This window comes from Pseudophryne corroboree, chromosome 2 (genome assembly GCF_028390025.1).
Source record: "Pseudophryne corroboree isolate aPseCor3 chromosome 2, aPseCor3.hap2, whole genome shotgun sequence".
Taxonomy (NCBI): domain Eukaryota; kingdom Metazoa; phylum Chordata; class Amphibia; order Anura; family Myobatrachidae; genus Pseudophryne; species Pseudophryne corroboree.
Window position 1 is genome coordinate 1,619,716 of NC_086445.1, and position 24,877 is coordinate 1,644,592.

The following is a 24,877-nucleotide window of genomic DNA, read 5'->3' on the forward strand; positions in this document are numbered from 1 at the left end:
TTCTCGCCTCCTCTGTGTCCCACATTTTCTCACCTCCTCTGTATCCCACATCTTCTCACCTCCTCTTTATCCCACATCTTCTCACCTCCTCTGTATCCCACATCTTCTCACCTCCTCTGTATCCCACATCTTCTCACCTCCCCTGTACCACACATCTTCTCACCTCCTCTGTATACCACATCTTCTCCTCTCCTCTGTACACCACATCTTCTCACCTCCTCTGTACACCACATCTTCTCACCTCCTCTGTACACCACATCTTCTCCTCTCCTCTGTATCCCACATCTTCTCCTTTCCTCTTTATCCCACATCTTCTCACCTCCTCTTTATCCCACATCATCTCACCTCCTCTGTATACCACATCTTCTCCTTTCCTCTTTATCCCACATCTTCTCACCACCTCTGTATCCCACATCTTCTCCTCTCCTCTGTATACCACATCTCCTCACCTCCTCTGTATACCACATCTTCTCCTTTCCTCTTTATCCCACATCTTCTCCTCTCCTCTGTATACCACATCTTCTCCTCTCCTCTGTATACCACATCTCCTCACCTCCTCTGTATACCACATCTTCTCATTTCCTCGATTTCCCATATCTTCTCACCTCCTCTGTATCCCACTTCTTCTCCTATCTAGTGTGTATATTGCATCTTTTCACCTCTTCTGTATCTCACTTACTCTCCTCTAACCTCCACTGTACTATATCCGTCTTCTCCTCTCCTCTTTATCCCACATTTTTCTTATCTCCTCAATATCCTACACATTCTCAACTCATCTGTATCCCACATCTCTCCATTTCCTCTGTATCCCACATCTTCTCCTCTCCACTGTATACCACATCTTCTCCTCTCCTCTGTATACCACATCTTCTCCTTTCCTCTTTATCCCACATCTTCTCACCACCTCTCTATCCCACATCTTCTCACCTCCTCTGTATACCACATCTTCTCCTCTCCTCTGTATACCACATCTTCTCTTTTCCTCTGTATACCACATCTTCTCCTCTCCACTGTATACCACATCTTCTCCTCTCCTCTGTATACCACATCTTCTCCTTTCCTCTTTATCCCACATCTTCTCACCACCTCTCTATCCCACATCTTCTCACCTCCTCTGTATACCACATCTTCTCCTCTCCTCTGTATACCACATCTTCTCTTTTCCTCTCTATCCCACATCTTCTCTTCTCCTTTGTATACCACATCTTCTCTTTTCCTCTTTATCCCACATCTTCTCTTCTCCTCTGTATACCACATCTTCTCCTCTCCTCTGTATGCCACATCTTCTCCTCTCCTCTGTATACCACATCTTCTCCTCTCCTCTGTATACCACATCTTCTCCTCTCCTCTGTATACCACATCTTCTCCTCTCCTCTGTACACCACATCTTCTCACCTCCTCTGTACACCACATCTTCTCACCTCCTCTGTACACCACATCTTCTCACCTCCTCTGTACACCACATCTTCTCACCTCCTCTGTACACCACATCTTCTCACCTCCTCTGTATCCCACATCTTCTCCTCTCCTCTGTACACCACATCTTCTCACCTCCTCTGTATCCCACATCTTCTCCTCTCCTCTGTACACCACATCTTCTCACCTCCTCTGTACACCACATCTTCTCACCTCCTCTGTACACCACATCTTCTCCTCTCCTCTGTACACCACATCTTCTCCTCTCCTCTGTACACCACATCTTCTCCTCTCCTCTGTACACATCTTCTCCTCTCCTCTGTACACCACATCTTCTCCTCTCCTCTGTACACCACATCTTCTCACCACCTCTGTACACCACATCTTCTCACCACCTTTGTACACCACATCTTCTCCTCTCCTCTGTACCCCACATCTTCTCCTCTACTCTGTACACCACATTTTCTCACCTCCTCTGTACACCACATTTTCTCACCTCCTCTGTACACCACATCTTCTCACCTCCTCTGTACACCACATCTTCTCACCTCCTCTGTACACCACATCTTCTCCTCTCCTCTGTACACCACATCTTCTCACCTCCTCTGTATCTCCCATCTTCTCACCTCCTCTGTACACCACATCTTCTCACCTCCTCTGTACACCACATCTTCTCACCTCCTCTGTATACCACATCTTCTCACCTCCTCTGTACACCACATCTTCTCCTCTCCTCTGTACACCACATCTTCTCACCTCCTCTGTATCTCCCATCTTCTCACCTCCTCTGTACACCACATCTTCTCCTCTCCTCTGTACACCACATCTTCTCCTCTCCTCTGTATCCCACATCTTCTCCTCTCCTCTGTACCCCACATCTTCTCCTCTGTACCCCACATCTTCTCACCTCCTCTGTACACCACATCTTCTCACCTCCTCTGTACACCACATCTTCTCACCTCCTCTGTACACCACATCTTCTCACCTCCCCTGTACCCCACATCTTCACACCTCCCCTGTACCCCACATCTTCTCACCTCCCCTGTACCACAGATCTTCTCACCTCCTCTGTATACAACATCTTCTCCTCTCCCCTGTATCCCACATCTTCTCCTCTCCTCTGTACACCACATCTTCTTCTCTCCTCTGTACACCACATCTTCTCCTCTCCTCTGTACACCACATCTTCTCCTCTCCTCTGTACACCACATCTTCTCCTCTCCTCTGTACACATCTTCTCCTCTCCTCTGTACACCACATCTTCTCCTCTCCTCTGTACACCACATCTTCTCACCACCTCTGTACACCACATCTTCTCACCACCTTTGTACACCACATCTTCTCCTCTCCTCTGTACCCCACATCTTCTCCTCTACTCTGTACACCACATTTTCTCACCTCCTCTGTACACCACATCTTCTCACCTCCTCTGTACACCACATCTTCTCACCTCCTCTGTACACCACATCTTCTCACCTCCTCTGTACACCACATCTTCTCACCTCCTCTGTATCCCACATCTTCTCCTCTCCTCTGTACACCACATCTTCTCACCTCCTCTGTATCCCACATCTTCTCCTCTCCTCTGTACACCACATCTTCTCACCTCCTCTGTATACCACATCTTCTCACCTCCTCTGTACACCACATCTTCTCCTCTCCTCTGTACACCACATCTTCTCACCTCCTCTGTATCTCCCATCTTCTCACCTCCTCTGTACACCACATCTTCTCCTCTCCTCTGTACACCACATCTTCTCACCTCCTCTGTATACCACATCTTCTCACCTCCTCTGTACACCACATCTTCTCCTCTCCTCTGTACACCACATCTTCTCACCTCCTCTGTATCTCCCATCTTCTCACCTCCTCTGTACACCACATCTTCTCCTCTCCTCTGTACACCACATCTTCTCCTCTCCTCTGTATCCCACATCTTCTCCTCTCCTCTGTACCCCACATCTTCTCCTCTGTACCCCACATCTTCTCTCCTCCTCTGTACACCACATCTTCTCACCTCCTCTGTACACCACATCTTCTCACCTCCTCTGTACACCACATCTTCTCACCTCCTCTGTACACCACATCTTCTCCTCTCCTCTGTATCCCACATCTTCTCCTCTCCTCTGTACACCACATCTTCTCACCTCCTCTGTATCCCACATCTTCTCCTCTCCTCTGTACACCACATCTTCTCACCTCCTCTGTACACCACATCTTCTCACCTCCTCTGTACACCACATCTTCTCCTCTCCTCTGTACACCACATCTTCTCCTCTCCTCTGTATCTCCCATCTTCTCACCTCCTCTGTACACCACATCTTCTCCTCTCCTCTGTACACCACATCTTCTCCTCTCCTCTGTACACCACATCTTCTCCTCTCCTCTGTACACCACATCTTCTCATCTCCTCTGTATCTCCCATCTTCTCACCTCCTCTGTACACCACATCTTCTCCTCTCCTCTGTACACCACATCTTCTCCTCTCCTCTGTACACCACATCTTCTCACCTCCTCTGTATCCCACATCTTCTCCTCTCCTCTGTACACCACATCTTCTCCTCTCCACTGTACACCACATCTTCTCACCTCCTCTGTACACCACATCTTCTCACCTCCTCTGTACACCACATCTTCTCCTCTCCTCTGTATCCCACATCTTCTCCTCTCCTCTGTACACCACATCTTCTCACCTCCTCTGTACACCACATCTTCTCCTCTCCTCTGTACACCACATCTTCTCACCTCCTCTGTACACCACATCTTCTCCTCTCCTCTGTACACCACATCTTCTCACCTCCTCTGTATCTCCCATCTTCTCACCTCCTCTGTATCATTAGCAAATGCTCTGTTCGCCTTTGTTTTCCCTCCCTGGGATGACCTCTCAAGCTGGTGCTCCTCTCTGTTGCAGTTTCTGTGAGATGTGCAGTTGGACCTGCACCCTGCATGCATCGCTCCAGCATCCGTGATGTTCTGCTGCAGAGCTGCCTGGCGTCTGCTGCTGAAGTGAGAAAGCAGTTGCAGAACCCGCTCACATTGAAGTTACTGATACTACATAGTATCCTGCTCCTCAGACAGAAGTACAGCTGCTATGTACAGAGACATACTTACTCCTGGTGAGTGGGCTGCAGGTCCCAACCAGCTCTCCTTTCCTAAAGGTGACATTAGAGGTGTCTACTCTTATAGATAGCAACAATGAGAAATATTACAGGGTCGTTCCACATATTGGCCCTCATTCCGAGTTGATCGCTCGCAAGGCGAATTTAGCAGAGTTGCTCACGCTAAGCCTACGCCTACTGGGAGTGTATCTTAGCTTCTTAAAATTGCGACCGATGTATTCGCAATATTGCGATTACAAACTACTTAGCAGTTTCAGAGTAGCTTCAGACTTACTCGGCATCTGCGATCAGTTCAGTGCTTGTCGTTCCTGGTTTGACGTCACAAACACACCCAGCGTTCGCCCAGACACTCCCCCGTTTCCCCGGCCACTCCTGCGTTTTTTCCGGAAACGGTAGCGTTTTTTCCCGCACGCCTATAAAACGGCCTGTTTCCGCCCAGTAACACCCATTTCCTGTCAATCACATAACGATCGCCGGAGCGATGAAAAAGCCGTGAGTAAAAATACTATCTCCATTGTAAAATTACTTGGCGCAGTCGCAGTGCGATTATTGCGCATGCGTACTAAGCGGAATTTCACTGCGATGCGATGAAAAATACCGAGCGAACGACTCGGAATGAGGGCCATTGTTCATGTCTGAACCCTCCATCTAGCATCAGTACTATCTCCCGCAGCACTGCACATGTGCTGGACCGGAGCATGCTCACATGAGGACCTACCTGTGCTACCCTCTATGCCAGGTTCTCTTCTGGTGCTACTACTACCGGATATAGGGGGCACTGACAGAAATGGGGTAATGTTAATGGATATAGGGGACACTGACAGGAGTGGAGTACTGTTACTGGACATTGGGGACACTGACAGGAATGTTACTGGATATACTGTAGGTGACACTGACAGGAGTAATTTTACAGGATATAGGGGACACTGACAGGAGTGGAGTAATGTTACTGGATATAGGGGCACTGACAAGAGTAATGTTATTGGATATAGGGGACACTGACAGGAGTAATGTTATTGGATATAGGGGACACTGACAGGAGTAATGTTACTGGATATAGTGGACACTGACAGGACTAATGTTACTGGATATAGTGGACACTGACAGGAGTAATGTTACTGGATATAGTGGACACTGACAGGACTAATGTTACTGGATATAGTGGACACTGACAGGACTAATGTTACTGGACATAGGTGACACTGACAGGAGTAATGTTACTGGATATAGGTGACACATCTATAGTGGAGAAAGTATTGGAAGGTATTCCTTGAGATAGTATTCAGAAGTTCCTTGAAACCAATAAGGTCATTAAAAGGAATCAACATGGGTTTATGAAGGACAGATCCTGTCAAACCAACTTACTTGGCTTTTATGAAACAGTAAGCGCAAACCTAGATCAGGGTAAAGACGTGGATGTAATCTTTTTAGACTTTGCCAAAGCGTTCGATACTGTACCACACATGAGACTTATATACAAGCTACAAGAATCAGGGCTAAGAAGCACAATATGCACTTGGGTCAAAAACTGGTTAGATAATAGGGAGCAGCGTGTTGTGGTTAATGGATCTTTTTCAACTTGGACTGAAGTGCTAAGTGGTGTGCCGCAAGGCTCAGTATTAGGACCGCTATTGTTCAATATTTTCATTAACGACCTAACAGAAGGTCTAGAGAGCATGGTGTCAATTTTTGCAGATGATACCAAATTGTGTAAGGCTATAAATACAGAGGAGGATGCCGAGTCTCTTCAGAATGACTTAGTTAAATTAGAAGCATGGGCAGCCAAATGGAGAATGCGCTTCAACACAGACAAGTGTAAGGTAATGCACTGTGGTAACAAGAACAAATATTACACCTACCTACTAAATGGGGTAAAATTAGGGGATTCTGTACTGGAAAAGGACTTAGGTGTCCTCATAGATAGCAAGCTAAGCAGTAGTACCCAAAGTAGGACTGCAGCAAAGAAGGCTAATAAGATATTAGCATGCATAAAACGGGGGTATTGATGCTAGGGACGAGAGTATTATACTCCCGTTATATAAATCACTAGTGAGGCCACACCTTGAATACTGTGTACAATTCTGGGCACCGTACTACAAAAAGGATATCCTGGAGCTTGAAAAGGTTCAGAGGAGGGCGACCAAACTAATTAAGGGCATGGAGACGATGGAATACAAGGAAAGGCTTGAAAGACTAGGCATGTTTACATTGGAAAAGCGGAGACTAAGAGGGGATATGATCAACATCTACAAATATATAAGGGGACAATACACAGAGCTTGCGCGGGACCTGTTTTTGGTTAGATCAACACAGAGGACTCGTGGACACTCGCTCAGGTTAGAGGAGAGGAGATTCCGCACAATACGGCGTAAAGGCTTTTTCACGGTAAGGACAATACGTGTTTGGAATTCCCTGCCCGAGGGAGTTGTAATGGCGGAATCTGTCAACACCTTTAAGAATGGGTTAGATAAATTCCTAATGGATAAGGATATCCAGGGGTATGGTGCGTAGTCATGCATTATAGTTACTATAAATAGGGATAAAATGCAACGGCTGACAGCAGCATCAGTCAGAAACTTTAGTCAAATCATCATGCATAGGAGACCACAAATAGGTTGAACTCGATTGACAATTGTCTTTTTTCAACCTCAGATACTATGTTACTATGACACTGACAGGAGTAATGTTACTGGATACAGGTGACACTGACAGGAGTAATGTTACTGGCTATAGTGGACACTGACAGTAGTAATGTTACTGGATATAGTGGACACTGACAGGAGTAATGTTACTGGATATAGTGGACACTGACAGGAGTAATGTTACTGGATATAGTGGACACTGACAGGAGTAATGTTATTGGATATAGTGGACACTGACAGGAGTAATTTTGCTGGATATAGGGGACACTGACAGGAGTGGAGTGATGTTACTGGACATAGGGGACACTGACAGTAATAATGTTATTGGATATAGGAGACACTAACAGGAGTGGAGTAATGTTACTGGACATAGGGGACACTGACAATAATATTGTTATTGGATTTAGGGGACACTGACAGGAGTAATGTTACTGGATATAGGGGACACTGACAGTAATAATGTTATTGGATATAGGGGACACTGACAGGAGTGGAGTAATGTTATTGGATTTAGGGGACACTGACAGTAATAATGTTATTGGATATAGGGGACACTGGCAGGAGTGGAGTAATGTTATTGGATTTAGGGGACACTGACAGAAATAATGTTACTGGATATAGGGGACACTGACAGGAGTGGAGTAATGTTATTGGATTTAGGGGACACTGACAGAAATAATGTTACTGGATATAGGGGACACTGACAGGAGTGGAGTAATGTTATTGGATTTAGGGGACACTGACAGGAGTAATGTTACTGGATATAGGGGACACTGACAGGAGTGGAGTAATGTTACTGGATTTAGGGGACACTGGCAGGAGTAATAATATGTTCTTTATTACAGGAGTCATGAAGATCTGATGCTCAGTCTGACTATGCTGGAGAGAGTGATGTCAGTGTGTCAGGACTGGGAGGAAGCGCTCTGCTTTCTTACAGGTAACGTCATCCACAGAGCATCACAACATTTATTTATCTCATCTAGATCTTTATCATGACCTGTATCGCTGTGTAACTGTCAATAATAATAGTGACCTGTATCGCTGTGTGACAATCAGTAATAGTGACCTGTATCGCCGTGTAACAGTCAGTAATAGTGACCTGTATCGCTGTGTAACAGTCAGTAGTAGTGACCTGTATTGCCGTGTAACAGTCAGTAATAATAGTGGCGTATTTCTGTGTGACAATCAGTAATAGTGACCTGTATTGCTGTATAACAGTCAGTAATAATAGTGACCTGTATTGCTGTATAACAGTCAGTAATAATAGTGACATGTATTGCTGTATAACAGTCAGTAATAATAGTGGCGTATTTCTGTGTGACAATCAGTAATAGTGACATATATAGACGTGTAACAGTCACTAATAATAGTGACATGTATTGCTGTGTAACAGTCAGTAATAACAGTGATATGTATTGCCGTGTAACTGTCAATAATAATAGTGACCTGTATCGCTGTGTAACTGTCAATAATAATAGTGACCTGTATCGCTGTGTGACAATCAGTAATAGTGACCTGTATCGCCGTGTAACAGTCAGTAATAGTGACCTGTATCGCTGTGTAACAGTCAGTAGTAGTGACCTGTATTGCCGTGTAACAGTCAGTAATAATAGTGGCGTATTTCTGTGTGACAATCAGTAATAGTGACCTGTATTGCTGTATAACAGTCAGTAATAATAGTGACATGTATTGCTGTATAACAGTCAGTAATAATAGTGACATGTATTGCTGTATAACAGTCAGTAATAACAGTGACATGTATCGCTGTGTAACAGTCAGTAGTAGTGACCTGTATTGCCGTGTAACAGTCAGCAATAGTGACCTGTATTGCTGTGTAACAGTCAGTAGTAGTGACCTGTATCGCTGTGTAACAGTCAGTAATAGTGACCTGTATTGCTGTGTAACAGTCAGTAATAATAGTGACATGTATTGCTGTATAACAGTCAGTAATAACAGTGACATGTATCGCTGTGTAACAGTCAGTAGTAGTGACCTGTATTGCCGTGTAACAGTCAGCAATAGTGACCTGTATTGCTGTGTAACAGTCAGTAATAATAGTGACCTGTATTGCTGTGTGACAATCAGTAATAGTGACATATATAGACGTGTAACAGTCACTAATAATAGTGACATGTATTGCTGTGTAACAGTCAGTAATAACAGTGATATGTATTGCTGTGTAACAGTCAGTAATAGTGGCATGTATTGCTGTGTAACAGTCAGTAATAGTGACCTGTATTGCTGTGTAACAGTCAGTAATAGTGACCTGTATTGCTGTGTAACAGTCAGTAATAGTGACCTGTATTGCTGTGTAACAGTCAGTAATAATAGTGACCTGTATTGCTGTGTGACAATCAGTAATAGTGACATATATAGCCGTGTAACAGTCACTAATAATAGTGACATGTATTGCTGTGTAACAGTCAGTAATAGTGGCATGTATTGCTGTGTAACAGTCAGTAATAGTGACCTGTATCGCTGTGTAACAGTCAGTAATAGTGAGCTGTATTGCTGTGTAACTATAAGTAATAGTGACCTGTATTGCTGTGTAACAGTCAGTAGTAGTGACCTGTATCGACGATGTAACGGTCAGTAAGTGACCGGTATTGCTGTGTAACAATCAGTAATAGTGACCTGTATCGCCATGTAACGGTCAGTAATAGTGACCTGTATCGCCGTGTAACGGTCAGTAGTAGTGACCTGTATTGCCGTGTAACAGTCAGTAATAGTGACCTGTATTGCTGTGTAACAGTCAGTAATAATAGTGACATGTATTGCTGTGTAACACAGTAATGGTGACCTGTATTGCTGTGTAACAGTCAGTAGTAGTGACCTGTGTTAAGTTCGTTTAACTTACAGGAAGAAAAAACAATACCTTAAATACACAAATGTTCAGGCCGCTGCGACCGCTAAGCGTGTGTGTGAAACCCCTATCAAATGCGTACACATTGCGTAAGCATGCCGTCACGCTGTAAGCACAAAGTAGCTACACGTGCGGTGGAATACACTTTACAACCCCTAACAGGAAAGGAATACGACACCGCTTGTATATGTAATGTTGTGGTCCAACGCAGCAACAAATATTTACTTAAAAAGGGGGGTACAACAGAAATACAATACAAGAGAAAAGAAGCTACAACCAATGGATACATACGTTTTGTTCGCCTGCGCCACCCAGATCGGTCCTTAGTCAATCTGGCTAGATGACCTTCAGAGAATTAACCTGAGACTGGCCAGGAGGCCTTGTTTTTATATAATGGTCCAAAACACAATACAATGGGAAATGTATGCTCTTCTTCCATTGGTCCGGGGGTGGGACATATCCTGAGCACTGGGGATCATTGGTCAGCTCAAATGGTGGGCGATGGCTAAGTCCTGAGATGTGATTACTGTTGTTTACATCTGAGTTCCCGCCCCAAGACCAGTTAAACACACCACATTATTTTACATAAATCCGGTATTATTAATAACTTATTGCCGCAATATGAGACAATATCCTCATACCCACCGGATTTCTGCTTATGTGACCCTGAACAATATGATCCCACACATGATATATTTACTTATTCCCATCCTCGAGATGTGTATGTGTGTGTATATATTTATTCCTGCTATTACAATTAGTTATGATGTATATATATATATATATATATATATATATATATATATAAAACCATGAATTAGATGTATGTAGGCTATATGTATGAGACTATAAATGTTATACCTCTGATATATCATACATCAAATGTCTGGTCTGTAAATGTCTTGTATGTGATTTTGTAAATTGTTAATCAAGTTAGGGTTTGGCTTGTGTTCTTGTCTAGGATATATTGTTCTTTTGTTTGTCCTGACTTCTAGTGCCACAATAACAGTCCAGTATCTGTTGTCTTACTATACAACTCTAAAACAATGGGGGCAACCAAAGGTATTTACATTCCCCATAGATCAGGGTATATGTTCTATGATTACAAAGCTTTGCGTAAACAAGACAGTCTGGTACATTCAAGACACTGTTTATAATTGAGTTCTTGGAAGTATCGCCTTTGATTGTGTGTGAGAGTGATTTTATTATAATGTGTGCGCACAGTAACTTGCCATTGAAGAGTGTACAGACTGTGTGTAAGTTATGCACTATATGGATAAAATATTGAATATGGCTTTGAGGCTTTTCTATGCGAATGCTATGTTACCATATTTACTCATACCACGTGCTAATACGCAGGGTTTCACAAGCCAATGTATGCAGCGTCCAGGTTTGCGCACGCACGGCTGGTACGCAACCGCACAGAGGCCACTCTGAATGGTGTTTGTATGTGTAGAGTGTAGGTGTAATATTTTCGACTTAGCCTCCTGTATCGCTGTGTAACAGTAATAATAGTGACATGTATCGCTGTGTAATAATAGTGACATGTATTGTTGTGTAACAGTCAGAAGCAGTGACCTGTATCGCTGTGTAACAGTCAGTAGTAGTGACCTGTATCGCTGTGTAACTATAAGTAATAGTGACATGTATTGCTGTGTAACAGTCAGTAAGAATAGTGACATGTATAGCCATGTAACAGTCAATAGTAGTGACCTGTATCGCCATGTAACGGTCAGTAATAGTGACCTCTATCGCTGTGTAACACAGTAAGTAATAATAGTGACATGTATCGCTGTGTAACAGTCAGTAGTAGTGACCTGTATCGCTGTGTAAGTCAGTAGTGACCTGTATCGCTGTGTAAGTCAGTAATAGTGACCTGTATCGATGTGTAACAGTCAGTAATAGTGACCTGTATCGCTGTGTAACAGTCAGTAGTGACCTGTGTCGATGTGTAACAGTCAGTAGTGACCTGTGTCGCTGTGTAACAGTCAGTAGTGACCTGTGTCGCTGTGTAACAGTCAGTAGTAGTGACCTGTATCGCTGTGTAACAGTCAGTAATAGTGACCTGTATCGATGTGTAACAGTCAGTAATAGTGACCTGTATCGCTGTGTAACAGTCAGTAATAGTGACCTGTATCACTGTGTAACAGTCGGTAGTAGTGACCTGTATCTCTGTGTAACAGTCAGTAATAGTGACCTGTATCGCTGTGTAACAGTCAGTAATAGTGACCTGTATCGCTGTGTAACAGTCAGTAATAGTGACCTGTATCACTGTGTAACAGTCGGTAGTAGTGACCTGTATCGATGTGTAACAGTCAGTAATAGTGACCTGTATCGCTGTGTAACAGTCAGTAATAGTGACCTGTATCACTGTGTAACAGTCGGTAGTAGTGACCTGTATTGCTGTGTAGCAGTTAGAAGTAGTGACCTGTATCGCTGTGTAACAGTCAGTAGTAGTGACCTGTATCGCTGTGTAACAGTCAGTAGTAGTGACCTGTATTGCTGTGTAACAGTCAGTAGTAGTGACCTGTATCGCCGTGTAGCAGTTAGAAGTAGTGACCTGTATCGCCGTGTAACAGTCAGTAGTAGTGACCTGTATTGCTGTGTAACAGTCAGTAGTAGTGACCTGTATCGCCGTGTAACAGTCAGTAGTAGTGACCTGTATCGCTGTGTAACAGTCAGTAGTAGTGACCTGTATCGCCGTGTAACAGTCAGTAGTAGTGACCTGTATCGCTGTGTAACAGTCAGTAGTAGTGACCTGTATCGCTGTGTAACATCAGTAATAGTGACATGTATTGCTGTGTAACAGGCAGTAGAAGTGACCTAGTAGTGACCTGTATTGCTGTGTAACAGTCAGTAGTAGTGACCTGTATCTCTGTGTCACACTAGGGAGACATAGAGGGGGCAATTATATTCTGTGTGGATAATTATGGGTGAGCACCAATGAACATTTTCTGGCACACTGCTACGGGGGTGTAATATAAGAGTGATGCCTACTATGTGCCACCAATGTGGGCATTCCCGTGCCATTCTGACAGCAAATCACCAGCATTGCTCACAACTGCACTGACCCCAGAATATCCTCGGCAGGGCCAGACTGCCCATCTGTCACTTCTTTAAAATAGCAAAAGGGCCGATGCCACATATAGTCCCGGGGGCTGGCCGATCAGCTCCACCTCCCAGCGCTCTGCTTGGCATACAGACACAGGGGCGTGCCGTGAGGCCAGGGCCCCGTGACTTGTGGCCACGCCCTCTTGTGCGCCTGCGCAGTGCAATGCCCGGCTGCTATAGAGCCCCAGTATGTCCCTGATCCTTGGTATTTTTTTTTTTTTTTTTGCCCTATGAATGTCCTGCTTGTCCACAGATTGTTTTGGTTATTACATGACAGTATGTTCAGTATAATTGTCTGTATTGGAATGACAGCAGTGACGGACTGGGGAATAATGGGCCAACCAGGAAAATGCAATGTGTTCACTGGTCATGGCTGTAAAGAGCAAGGGGGGTAATTCAGACCTGATCGCAGCAGCAAATTTGTTAGCAGTTGGGCAAAACCGTGTGCACTGCAGGGGGTTGGGGGGGCAGATGTAACATGTGCAGAGTGAGTTAGATTTGGGTGGCGCGTGTTCAAACTGAAATCTCAATTGCAGTGTAAAAATAAAGCAGCCAGTATTTACCCTGCACAGAAACATTTTAACCCACCTAAATCTAACTCTCTCTGCACATGTTACATCTGCCTCCCCTGCAGTGCACATGGTTTTGCCCAACTGCTAACAAATTTGCTGCTACGATCAGGTCTGAATTACCCCCAAGTTTGGGTAATATATTGGGTAATATATAAGTTCTGTATATGTTGTCGACATTCAGCATTTCCACATAGTGATAGTGTGACAAGCAGATATTAGCCTAATGCTAACCTTACTCCTAACTGTAACCCTAACCTTACTCCTAACTGTAACCCTAACACTAACCTTACTCCTAACTGTTACCCTAACCTTACATCCAATACTAACCTTACTACTAACTGTAACCCTAACCTTACCCCTAGCACTAATCTTACTCCTAACTGTAACCCTATCGCTAACCTTACTCCTAACTGGAACCCTAACCCTAACCTTACTCCTAACTGTAACCCTAACCTTACCCCTAGCACTAACCTTACTCCTAACTGTAACCCTATCGCTAACCTTACTCCTAACTGGAACGCTAACCCTAACCTTACTCCTAACTGTAACCCTAACCTTACTCCTAACTGTAACCCTAATGCTGACCTTACTCCTAACTGTAACCCTAACACTAACCTTACTCCTAACTGTAACCCTAACCTTACTCCTAACTGTAACCCTAACACTGACCTTACTCCTAACTGTAACCCTAACACTAACCTTACTCCTAACTGTAACCCTAACCTTACCCCTAACTGTAACCCTAATGCTGACCTTACTCCTAACTGTAACCCTAACCTTACCCCTAACACTAACCTTACTCCTAACTGTAACCCTATTGCTAACCTTACTCCTAACTGTAACCCTAACCTTACTCCTAACTGTAACCCTAACACTAACCTTACTCCTAACTGTAACCCTAATCTTACCCCTAACTGTAACCCTAATGCTGACCTTACTCCTAACTGTAACCCTATCACTAACCTTACTCCTAACTGTAACCCTAACCTTACCCCTAACACTAACCTTACTCCTAACTGTAACCCTATTGCTAACCTTACTCCTAACTGTAACCCTAACCTTACTCCTAACTGTAACCCTAACACTAACCTTACTCCTAACTGTAACCCTAATCTTACCCCTAACTGTAACCCTAATGCTGACCTTACTCCTAACTGTAACCCTATCACTAACCTTACTCCTAACTGTAACCCTAACCTTACCCCTAACACTAACCTTACTCCTAACTGTAACCCTAACCTTACCCCTAACACTAACCTTACTCCTAACTGTAACCCTATCGCTAACCTTACTCCTAACTGTAACCCTAACCTTACTCCTAACTGTAACCCTAACACTGACTTTACTCCTAACTGTAACCCTATCACTAACCTTACTCCTAACTGTAACCCTAACCTTACTCCTAACTGTAACCCTAACACTAACCTTACTCCTAACTGTAACCCTAACACTGACCTTACTCCTAACTGCAACCCTAACCTTACTCCTAACTGTATCCCTATCACTAACCTTACTCCTAACTGTAACCCTAACCTTATCCATAACTGTAACCTTAACGCTGAATTTACCCCTAACTGTAACCCTAACACTAACCTTACTCCTAACTGCAACCCTAACCTTACTCCTAACTGTAACCCTATCACTAACCTTACTCCTAACTGTAACCCTAACCTTAACCATAACTGTAACCCTAACGCTGACCTTACCCCTAACTGTAACCCTAACACTAACCTTACTCCTAACTGTAACCATATCACTAACCTTACTCCTAACTGTAACCCTAACACTGACCTTACCCCTAACTGTAACCCTAACACTGACCTTACTCCTATCTGTAACCCTAACCTTACCCCTAACACTAACCTTACTCCTAACTGTAACCCTAACCTTACTCCTAACTGTAACCCTTACACTGACTTTACTCCTAACTGTAACCCTAACCTTACTCCTAACTGTAACCCTATCTCTAACCTTACTCCTAACTGTAACCCTAACCTTACTTCTAACTGTAACCCTAACACTGACTTTACTCCTAACTGTAACCCTATCACTAACCTTACTCCTAACTGTAACCTTAACCTTACCCCTAACACTAACCTTACTCCTAACTGTAACCCTAACACTGACCTTACTCCTATCTGTAACCCTAACACTGACCTTACTCCTAACTGTAACCCTAACCTTACCCCTAATTGTAACACTAACCTTACTCCGAACTGTAACCCTAACACTGACCTTACTCCTAACCTTATCCATAACTGTAACCTTAACGCTGAACTTACCCCTAACTGTAACCCTAACACTAACCTTACTCCTAACTGCAACCCTAACCTTACTCCTAACTGCAACCCTAACCTTACTACTAACTGTAACCCTATCACTAACCTTACTCCTAACTGCAACCCTAACCTTACTCCTAACTGTAACCCTATCACTAACCTTACTCCTAACTGTAACCCTAACCTTACCCATAACTGTAACCCTAACGCTGACCTTACCCCTAACTGTAACCCTAACACTGACCTTACTAACTGTAACCCTAACCTTACCCCTAACTGTAACCCTAATGCTGACCTTACTCCTAACTGTAACCCTAACCTTACTCCTAACTGTAACCCTAACCTTACCCCTAACTGTAACCCTAATGCTGACCTTACTCCTAACTGTAACCCTAACCTTACTCCTAACTGTAACCCTAACCTTACCCCTAACACTAACCTTACTCCTAACTGTAACCCTATCACCAACCTTACTCCTAACTGTAACCCTAACCTTACCCCTAACACTAACCTTACTCCTAACTGCAACCCTAACCTTACTACTAACTGTAACCCTATCACTAACCTTACTCCTAACTGCAACCCTAACCTTACTCCTAACTGTAACCCTATCACTAACCTTACTCCTAACTGTAACCCTAACCTTAACCATAACTGTAACCCTAACGCTGACCTTACCCCTAACTGTAACCCTAACACTAACCTTACTCCTAACTGTAACCATATCACTAACCTTACTCCTAACTGTAACCCTAACACTGACCTTACCCCTAACTGTAACCCTAACACTGACCTTACTCCTATCTGTAACCCTAACCTTACCCCTAACACTAACCTTACTCCTAACTGTAACCCTAACCTTACTCCTAACTGTAACCCTTACACTGACTTTACTCCTAACTGTAACCCTAACCTTACTCCTAACTGTAACCCTATCTCTAACCTTACTCCTAACTGTAACCCTAACCTTACTTCTAACTGTAACCCTAACACTGACTTTACTCCTAACTGTAACCCTATCACTAACCTTACTCCTAACTGTAACCTTAACCTTACCCCTAACACTAACCTTACTCCTAACTGTAACCCTAACACTGACCTTACTCCTATCTGTAACCCTAACACTGACCTTACTCCTAACTGTAACCCTAACCTTACCCCTAATTGTAACACTAACCTTACTCCGAACTGTAACCCTAACACTGACCTTACTCCTAACCTTATCCATAACTGTAACCTTAACGCTGAACTTACCCCTAACTGTAACCCTAACACTAACCTTACTCCTAACTGCAACCCTAACCTTACTCCTAACTGCAACCCTAACCTTACTACTAACTGTAACCCTATCACTAACCTTACTCCTAACTGCAACCCTAACCTTACTCCTAACTGTAACCCTATCACTAACCTTACTCCTAACTGTAACCCTAACCTTACCCATAACTGTAACCCTAACGCTGACCTTACCCCTAACTGTAACCCTAACACTGACCTTACTAACTGTAACCCTAACCTTACCCCTAACTGTAACCCTAATGCTGACCTTACTCCTAACTGTAACCCTAACCTTACTCCTAACTGTAACCCTAACCTTACCCCTAACTGTAACCCTAATGCTGACCTTACTCCTAACTGTAACCCTAACCTTACTCCTAACTGTAACCCTAACCTTACCCCTAACACTAACCTTACTCCTAACTGTAACCCTATCACCAACCTTACTCCTAACTGTAACCCTAACCTTACCCCTAACACTAACCTTACTCCTAACTGCAACCCTAACCTTACTACTAACTGTAACCCTATCACTAACCTTACTCCTAACTGCAACCCTAACCTTACTCCTAACTGTAACCCTATCACTAACCTTACTCCTAACTGTAACCCTAACCTTACCCATAACTGTAACCCTAACGCTGACCTTACCCCTAACTGTAACCCTAACACTGACCTTACTAACTGTAACCCTAACCTTACCCCTAACTGTAACCCTAATGCTGACCTTACTCCTAACTGTAACCCTAACCTTACTCCTAACTGTAACCCTAACCTTACCCCAAACACTAACCTTACTCCTAACTGTAACCCTATCACCAACCTTACTCCTAACTGTAACCCTAACCTTACCCCTAACACTAACCTTACTCCTAACTGTAACCCGAACACTAACCTTACTCCTAACTGTAACCCGAACACTAACCTTACTCCTAACTGTAACCCTAACACTGACCTTACTCCTAACTGTAACACTGACCTTACCCCTAACTGTAACCCTAACACTGACCTTACTCCTATCTGTAATCCTAACCTTACTCCTAACTGTAACCCTATCACTAACCTTACTCCTACCTGTAACCCTATCACTAACCTTACTCCTAACTGTAACCCTATCACTAACCTTACTCCTAACTGTAACCCGAACACTAACCTTACTCCTAACTGTATCTGTAACCCTAACTTTACCCCTAACTGTAACCCTAACACTAACCTTACTCCTAACTGTAACACTGACCTTACCCCTAACTGTAACCCTAACACTGACCTTACTCCTATCTGTAATCCTAACCTTACTCCTATCTGTAATCCTAACCTTACTCCTACCTGTAACCCTATCACTAACCTTACTCCTAACTGTAACCCTATCACTAACCTTACTCCTAACTGTAACCCTAACCTTACTCCTAACTGTAACCCTTACACTGACTTTACTCCTAACTGTAACCCTAACCTTACTCCTAACTGTAACCCTATCGCTAACCTTACTCCTAACTGTAACCCTAACCTTACTCCTAACTGTAACCCTAACACTGACTTTACTCCTAACTGTAACCCTATCACTAACCTTACTCCTAACTGTAACCCTATCACTAACCTTACTCCTAACTGTAAACCTAACACTGACCTTACTCCTATCTGTAACCCTAACCTTACTCCTAACTGTAACCCTGTCACTAACCTTACTCCTACCTGTAACCCTATCACTAACCTTACTCCTAACTGTAACCCTAACCTTACCCCTAACACTAACCTTACTCCTAACTGTAACCCTAACCTTACTCCTAACTGTAACCCTAACACTGACTTTACTCCTAACTGTAACCCTATCACTAACCTTACTCCTAACTGTAACCCTAACCTTACCCCTAACACTAACCTTACTCCTAACTGTAACCCTAACACTGACCTTACTCCTAACTGTAACCCTAACACTGACCTTACTCCTAACTGTAACCCTAACACTGACCTTACTCCTAACTGTAACCCTAACCTTACCCCTAATTGTAACACTAACACTAACCTTACTCCGAACTGTAACCCTAACACTGACCTTACTCCTAACCTTATCCATAACTGTAACCTTAACGCTGAACTTACCCCTAACTGTAACCCTAACACTAACCTTACTCCTAACTGCAACCCTAACCTTACTCCTAACTCTAACCCTAACCTTACCCATAACTGTAACCCTAACGCTGACCTTACCCCTAACTGTAACCCTAACACTAACCTTACTCCTAACTGTAACCATATCACTAACCTTACTCCTAACTGTAACCCTAACACTGACCTTACTCCTATCTGTAACCCTAACCTTACTCCTAACTGTAACCCTATCACTAACCTTACTCCTACCTGTAACGCTATCACTAACCTTACTCCTAACTGTAACCCTAACCTTACTCCTAACTGTAACCCTAACCTTACTCCTAACTGTAACCCTATCGCTAACCTTACTCCTAACTGTAACCCTTTCACGGACTTTACTCCTAACTGTAACCCTAACCTTACTCCTAACTGTAACCCTAACACTGACTTTACTCCTAACTGTAACCCTATCACTAACCTTACTCCTAATTGTAACCCTAACCTTACCCCTAACACTAACCTTACTCCTAACTGTAACCCTAACACTGACCTTACTCCTAACTGTAACCCTAACACTGACCTTACTCCTAACTGTAACCCTAACCTTACCCCTAATTGTAACACTAACCTTACTCCGAACTGTAACCCTAACACTGACCTTACTCCTAACCTTATCCATAACTGTAACCTTAACGCTGAACTTACCCCTAACTGTAACCCTAACCTTACTCCTAACTGCAACCCTAACCTTACTCCTAACTGTAACCCTATCACTAACCTTACTCCTAACTGTAACCCAAACCTTACCCATAACTGTAACCCTAACCTTACCCCTAACTGTAACCCTAATGCTGACCTTACTCCTAACTGTAACCATAGCGCTGACCCTACTCCTAACAGTTACCCTAACTCTGACCTTACTCCTAAAAGTAACCTTATCGCTAATCTTACCCCTAACTGTAACCCTAATGCTGACCTTACTCCTAACTGTAACCCTAACCTTACCCCGAACTGTAACCCTAACACTAACCGTACTTCTAACAGTAACCCTAACGCTGACCCTACTCCTAACAGTAACCCTATCATTAACCTTACCCCTAACTGTAACCCTAACGCTGACCTTACCTCTGTTACCCTAATGCTGATCTTACCCCTAATGGTAACTCTAACCTTACCCCTAACTTTAACCATAACACTGACCTTACCACTAACTGTAAACCTAACGCTGACCTTACCCCTAACAGTAAACCTAACGCTGACCTTACCCCTAACAGTAACCCTAATGCTGACCTTACCCCTACCTGTAACCCTAATGCTGACCTTACCCCTAACGCTAACCTTATTCCTAACTGTAACACTAATGCTGACCTTACCCCTAACTGCAACTCTAAAGCTGACCTTATCCTTAACTGTAACCCTAACGTTGACCTTACCCCTAACTGTAACCCCTAACACTGACCTTACTCCTAACATTAACCCTAATGCTGACCTTACTCCTAACTGTAACCTTAAAGCTGACCTTACTCCTAACTGTATCCCTAATGCTGACCTTACCCCTAATGGTAACCTTACCTCTAACTTTAACCATGACACTGACCTTACCACTAACCTTACTCCTAACTGTAACCCTAATGCTGACCTTACCTCTAACTGTAACCCTAATGCTGACCTTACCCCTAACGCAAACCTTATTCCTAACTGTAACACTAATGCTGACCTTACCCCTAACTGCAACTCTAAAGCTGACCTTACCCTTAACTGTAAGCCTAACGTTGACCTTACCCCTAACTGTAACCCCTAACACTGACCTACTCCTAACAGTAACCCTAATGCTGACCTTACCCCTAATGGTAACCTTAACCTTATCTCTAACTTTAACCATGACACTGACCTTACCACTATCACTAACCTTACTCCTAACAGTAACCCTAACCTTACTCCTAACTGTAACCCTAATGCTGACCTTACCCCTAACTGTAGCCCTATCACTAACCTTACCCGTAACCTTAATGTTGACTTTACTCCTAACAGTAACCCTATCACTAACTGTAACCCTAATGCTGGCCTTATCTCTAATTGTAACTCCAACGCTAACCTTACCCGTCATGGTAACCCTAAACCAGGCCTTTCCCCTCGCGGTAACCCTAATGCTGACCTTACCCCTCATGGTAACCCTAACGCTGACCTTACCCCTATCACATATTAATTTGCAGGTGCTGTTATATATGGAGGTCACATTGTGGAAGAGGAGGACGCCAAAAGTGTCATCGCGGTGGCCCAGCAATGTCTAATAAACCTCCCGCGTCATCCTAGCAGCCGCGTACTCTCACATTTGCTGTCAGCTGTGGCAGATTGCAATCCAACAGGTACATCACACCTGGGTCACCTGCATGAGCTACATATTGACAGGGCATCTAGCAGGGGCATAACTAAACCTTAGTGGGCCCACATCCAGGCAGTGGAATTTGGGAAGGAAAGAAAGGTATAACCAATAGAGAATGGAAAATAGCATTGAGGTGCTCAGCCTGTCTCCCTGCCATAGTCTGCTCTCAGCCGGCAGTATAGACTATACAGTATATACAATATAGCTAGAGTGCTAATATCATATACTTACCAGAGTAATATATCATCTCCCAGATCCCCCAGACAGAACAATGAGAGCAGCAGCTGTTGTCTATAGCTGGTGGCCAGGTCTACCGGACACCATAGCATCATTAGTGTGGTTATAGCACGCTAATGTGTCCATTCATCCACATAGCTGTACATAAGTTGGTAAATCATTAAATACGTCATAAGAACACAGAGTCTTTAGAGTCACATGTCCTCTTTTGGAGTTTCAGGTTCCTGGGGTGACCGCGTTCAGTGGGTCTTGCAGAAAATATCTTCTACGCAGGATCCAGCAGCTCTGGGATTGAGCGAAGGTCTACAAAATACAACCATCATGGCTTATGGTCGCACAATTCTCTCCAACCTCATCACTTCCCAGGATGTTTGGACCTCAGAACCCAATAAAGATGAGAATCTGAGATCCTCTAGTCAAGAAGAGAAGATCACATATCTGCAATGTGCCACGCCAGATTTCTGGAAGAGAGGTCCTACTGGTAGTCCAGGGTTAGATGGTATCTGTGAAACCACATGGAGCCATTGTTTAGCCATCTTGATGGAGCTGAGAGATGTGGTGCAGCAGAGCGACCTAGACACCAAATATGGCCTAAAGGAAGGTCAAAATGGTATACAGCCAGTAAGCCTTGATATTCCCAGTGCAGAGGACAGAAGTCAGAATGTAGCTAGACAGGAGGACACAACTACGGAGAGACCGAAAGAAACCAATGACACCAAAAAGCCAAAGAGATCAACAGGAACACAAGATATTATGGATGAACACTCCCAGAAATTACAGAAGCACCGCCCCTTGCTAGGCTTCCTACTAGAAGAGTGGGACCTGTTGTGTGGACTGGTTATGCAGGCCATCAAGGAGTTGCAAGTTGTAGGATCTCCCTGCCATTGTGTGAGGTGTCAGCAGATAAGGAAGACACTATCTGACGGATACGTGCCAGAGTCTTGGAATGTCTACTCATTGGCCTTCCCCGTTTCCCCATTGTCTTGGGTCCAAGGACTTCAAGTGCGTGCTAAGCTTCTGTCCACTTATATTTCTGAATCATCTCCCTTTAATGTAACATACAACCTGAGTGTGTTCCGCCATCCAACCAGACTCTTCCACAACCTGCTGCAGGAAAGAGCATTGAGAGATCATAAAGGACTTGAGAAGTACTCTCTACACATGCAGGTACCGGTCATTACACAGAATAGCATCGGTTACACACACAGGTACCGGTCATTATACAGAATAGCATCGGCTACACACACAGGTACCGGTCATTATACAGAATAGCATCGGCTACACACACAGGTACCGGTCATTACACAGAATAGCATCGGTTACACACACAGGTACCGGTCATTACACAGAATAGCATCGGCTACATACGCAGGTACCGGTCATTATGCAGATTAGCATCTGTTACACATGCAGGTACCGGTCATTATACAGAATAGCATCGGCTACACACACAGGTACCGGTCATTATACAGAATAGCATCGGCTACACACACAGGTACCGGTCATTATACAGAATAGCATTGGTTACACACACAGGTACCGGTCATTATACAGAATAGTATCGGTTACACACACAGGTACCGGTCATTACACAGAATAGCATCGGCTACACACGCAGGTACCGGTCATTACACAGAATAGCATCGGCTACACCAGCAGGTACCGGTCATTACACAGAATAGCATCGGCTACACACGCAGGTACCGGTCATTACACAGAATAGCATCGGCTACACACGCAGGTACCGGTCATTACACAGAATAGCATCGGTTACACACGCAGGTACCGGTCATTACACAGAATAGTATCGGCTACACATGCAGGTACCGGTCATTACACAGAATAGCATCGGTTACACACACAGGTACCGGTCATTACACAGAATAGCATCGGCTACACACGCAGGTACCGGTCATTATACAGAATAGCATCGGCTACACACGCAGGTACCGGTCATTACACAGAATAGCATCGGTTACACACGCAGGTACCGGTCATTACACAGAATAGCATCGGCTACACACGCAGGTACCGGTCATTACACAGAATAGCATCGGCTACACACGCAGGTACCGGTCATTATACAGAATAGCATCGGCTACACACGCAGGTACCGGTCATTACACAGAATAGCATCGGTTACACACGCAGGTACCGGTCATTACACAGAATAGTATCGGCTACACACGCAGGTACCGGTCATTACACAGAATAGCATCGGTTACACACACAGGTACCGGTCATTACACAGAATAGCATCGGTTACACACGCAGGTACCGGTCATTACACAGAATAGCATCGGCTACACACGCAGGTACCGGTCATTACACAGAATAGCATCGGCTACACACGCAGGTACCGGTCATTACACAGAATAGCATCGGCTACACACGCAGGTACCGGTCATTACACAGAATAGCATCGGCTACACACGCAGGTACCGGTCATTACACAGAATAGCATCGGTTACACACGCAGGTACCGGTCATTACACAGAATAGCATCGGTTACACACGCAGGTACCGGTCATTACACAGAATAGCATCGGCTACACACGCAGGTACCGGTCATTACACAGAATAGCATCGGTTACACACGCAGGTACCGGTCATTACACACAATAGTATCGGTTACACACGCAGGTACCGGTCATTACACAGAATAGCATCGGCTACACACGCAGGTACCGGTCATTACACAGAATAGCATCGGTTACACACGCAGGTACCGGTCATTACACAGAATAGCATCGCTTACACACGCAGGTACCGGTCATTACACAGAATAGTATCGGTTACACACGCAGGTACCGGTCATTACACAGAATAGCATCGGCTACACACGCAGGTACCGGTCATTACACAGAATAGCATCGGTTACACACG

The 24,877-nt window shown here is 44.1% G+C and overlaps 1 protein-coding gene across 2 annotated transcripts in view; it reads left to right on the top strand.

Moving 5' to 3' along the window:
• Positions 1-24,877, top strand: part of DNHD1 (dynein heavy chain domain 1) — a 392,142-nt gene that overhangs the window by 350,078 nt on the left and 17,187 nt on the right. The window contains exons 39-42 of one of the 2 annotated variants that reach the window (XM_063950780.1): positions 4,328-4,532; positions 8,023-8,114; positions 21,585-21,737; positions 22,206-23,158. In XM_063950780.1, the coding sequence (XP_063806850.1) occupies positions 4,328-4,532; positions 8,023-8,114; positions 21,585-21,737; positions 22,206-23,158 (1,403 nt within the window). The remainder of the gene's footprint in view (positions 1-4,327; positions 4,533-8,022; positions 8,115-21,584; positions 21,738-22,205; positions 23,159-24,877) is intronic. The other variant, XM_063950781.1, reaches the window with a different exon arrangement.